At 43.7% G+C, this 2,886-nt stretch overlaps 1 protein-coding gene across 1 annotated transcript; it reads left to right on the top strand.

Annotated features, from left to right (window-relative positions):
* Positions 1 to 694: 694 nt before the first annotated feature.
* LOC110896386 lies at positions 695 to 1,987 on the top strand. The gene has a single exon (XM_022143768.1). The coding sequence runs from the start codon at positions 695 to 697 to the stop codon at positions 1,985 to 1,987; it is 1,293 nt and encodes a 430-aa protein (XP_021999460.1).
* The last annotated feature ends 899 nt before the right edge of the window (positions 1,988 to 2,886 follow it).

Below are 2,886 nucleotides of genomic sequence, written 5' to 3'. Positions count from 1 at the left end.
AAGTTGGATGGTTCGGAGGAAGTCAGACAGTCTATTATTAATAACGGTGACCTGCCCGAGAATTTCATTCCCATGCACGATGAGAATGTGCAGGCAGATAATTGTTTTAATGTGATTAATGATGAGGCGGCGGTGGGTCCCCCTTTGGATAGGCTGAATGTCGGTGATTCTTTGCCGGCGGTGGGTCCCAATGCTTTTGGTTGTGGAAATGGGCCAGTCCCTTTTGGGATTGGTGTGGCCGCTGGTGTTTTGAAGTCTAGGGCCCAGCGCAAAACTTCTTTGGGCTTTAAACACAGGAAAGGTCAGGCCCAAGCTGGCAATAGTGCTTCTCTCAGGGACCACCGACCCGAGAAAAGGTATAGAAAGGATATTGAGGATCAAGAACAGGGATTTGGTTTTGTTGGCTTTACATCTAAAAATCATAGTGAGACAGTTAGTAGTTGCCTGGTTGAAGAAAGAAATCATGAAGGGCTCAACCTCAATGTCGATGCTATTCTGGTGGATCTTGATGCTGATAGGATGGAGGAGACTGGGTTCGTCGGATTTGCTAACGGGAACGAGGATCTTCCTGGTTCCGATATTCACTTGGGGGTGGACAAGGAAATTGAGAATACGGTTAAGGAGTTAAGCTTCACAATCATTCTGCTCTGGTTAAGGAATCCATCGTGAATTCAGGTATCAAATTGTTTCCGCAATGAATTGTCTTTCTATTAATGTCAGGGGGATCGGGGGAGTTTATAAATCTGGTTGGATCAGTTCAATCATTAGGGAACATGGAATAAATTTCCTAGCTATTCAGGAGTCAAAACATGCTGGTGTGTCAAGATCTGAGTTGTCGAAATTTTGGGGTAGCAACGGGTTCGGTATGGAGTCGGTTGATGATTCTGGGCTTTCTGGTGGTTTAATTTGTATGTGGGATGATAGCTTGTTTCGCTTGGAGTCGTCAGTTAAAAGTAGGCATTTTCTCCTTGTCAGGGGTCATCTGGTGGGTTGTAGCTCGATAGTTAATTTTTTGAATGTGTACGCTCCTCAAGGGATTCCTGCTAAGAAAGATCTATGGGAGGAGTTGACTGTGATTATCAATAACACGGATGGTTTCTGGATTATCGGTGGGGACTTTAATGCAGTCCGTTATCACGAAGAAAGGAGAAATTGTGTGTTTAAACCTTCCTGTGCCAATAATTTTAATTCTTTTGTGTTTGAAGCGGGGTTGTTTGAGTTTGATATGAGAGGTATGCAATTCACTTGGCGTTTTGAAAATGGGAACAAACTCAGTAAGCTTGATAGATTTTTGGTTAATTCGGAGTTCCTTAATGGTTGGCCGGAGGCTCGTGTTCAGGCTCTCCCGTGTTTGTGGTCGGATCATTGTCCTATTATTTTGATTTCCAAATCGGTTAATTTTGGGTCGTGTCCGTTCCGTATTTTTAACTCTTGGTTGGTTAAAGAGGGGTTTACGGAGGTTGTGGAAGAAGCTTGCAACGAATTCTCTTCCACAGGCTACCCCCCTGACGTTGCATTGATTAAAAAGTTGGGTCATGTTCGTGGTAGAATAAAGGAGTGGAGAGACAAAATGATTCAAAAGGAGGGTGAAGCACGTAGGATTGCTGGAGTAGAGCTTGAGGAGTTGGAGTCGATTCTTGATTCAAGAGATTTAATAAAAGAGGAAGAATGGAACTTGGCGGAAAACAAAAAGACCATTGCCGAGATGGAGTTTGCCAAAGTGATGGATCTGAGGCAAAGGTCTAGGGTAAGATGGGCCAAAGATGGTGATGAAAATTCCAAATTTTTCCATTCTATGATTAATTGCAGGAAAGCGACCAACGTTATTCACGAGCTTAATATTGGTGACGAATGGGTGTCCAAACCCTCTCTTATCAAGAAGGGTGTTTTCAACTTCTTCAGATCCAAGTTCTTGGAGGAGTGTGCGTCCCGTCCCCCTCTTATTTGCGATAACTTGAAGAAGATATCTTCTTCTAATGCATCCTAGCTGAAATCTCAGTTTTCGGTCAATGAAATCAAAGTTGCGGTGTTTGATTGCGGGGATGACCGGGCTCCCGGTGCTGACGGGTTCAACTTTCGTTTTTTTAAACCGGTTTTGGAGGCTTTTCGAAAATGATTTCTTGGCGCTTATGGCGGCGTTCTTCGAGTCTGGTCAGATTAATGTTGGTTGTGGCTCCTCATTCATTGCTTTGATTCCTAAAAAGAGAGATCCATCGGGCCTCAGCGATTACCGTCCCATTAGCCTGGTTGGGGTCGTTAATAAGGTGGTTTCCAAGATTTTAGCCAATAGGCTTAAGAAGGTTCTTGGGTCGGTTATTTCAAACAGTCAGTCTACTTTTTTCGGCAATAGATTTATTTTGGACGGGCCTCTTATCATCAACGAGGTGTGCTCTTGGCTGAAAAATGCAAGAAAAAAGCGTTTCTTTTCAAAATTGACTTCGAAAAGGCATACGACAATATCAATTGGGGGTTTGTGGTGGATGTTTTCCGACAGATGGGCTTTGGGGCGAGATGGTGTAAGTGGTTGTGGGGTATTCTTTCTTCGGCTAGGGCGTCTGTTTTGGTTAATGGTGTGCCTACTTTCGAATTTAAATGTGGCAAGGGGATGAGGCAAGGTGATCCCATTTCGTCATTCTTGTTTGTGGCGGTTATGCAAGCCTTGTCTTGTCTTATTGACAAAGCTAGGGATTTGGGCATTTTTTCGGGTATTCAACTTTCTAACGATGGTCCGTTGATAACCCATCTCTTCTTTGCGGATGACACGCTTATCATTGGGGAATGGGACATGAGTAATGCTCTTAATGTCGTGAGAATCTTAAGATGTTTCCATGTCTGCTCTGGATTGAGAATTAACTTAGGGAAGTCTAGCTTATTCGGTATTGGGGC

This window comes from Helianthus annuus, chromosome 2 (genome assembly GCF_002127325.2).
Source record: "Helianthus annuus cultivar XRQ/B chromosome 2, HanXRQr2.0-SUNRISE, whole genome shotgun sequence".
Taxonomy (NCBI): domain Eukaryota; kingdom Viridiplantae; phylum Streptophyta; class Magnoliopsida; order Asterales; family Asteraceae; genus Helianthus; species Helianthus annuus.
The sequence above is the reverse complement of the archived record's forward strand: the minus strand, read 5'-3'. Positions and strand labels throughout refer to the sequence as shown.

Bases quoted from the DNA above. Each gene is read 5' to 3' on its own strand.
- LOC110896386 (XM_022143768.1), top strand. From the start codon at position 695: ATGAATTGTCTTTCTATTAATGTCAGGGGGATCGGGGGAGTTTATAAA.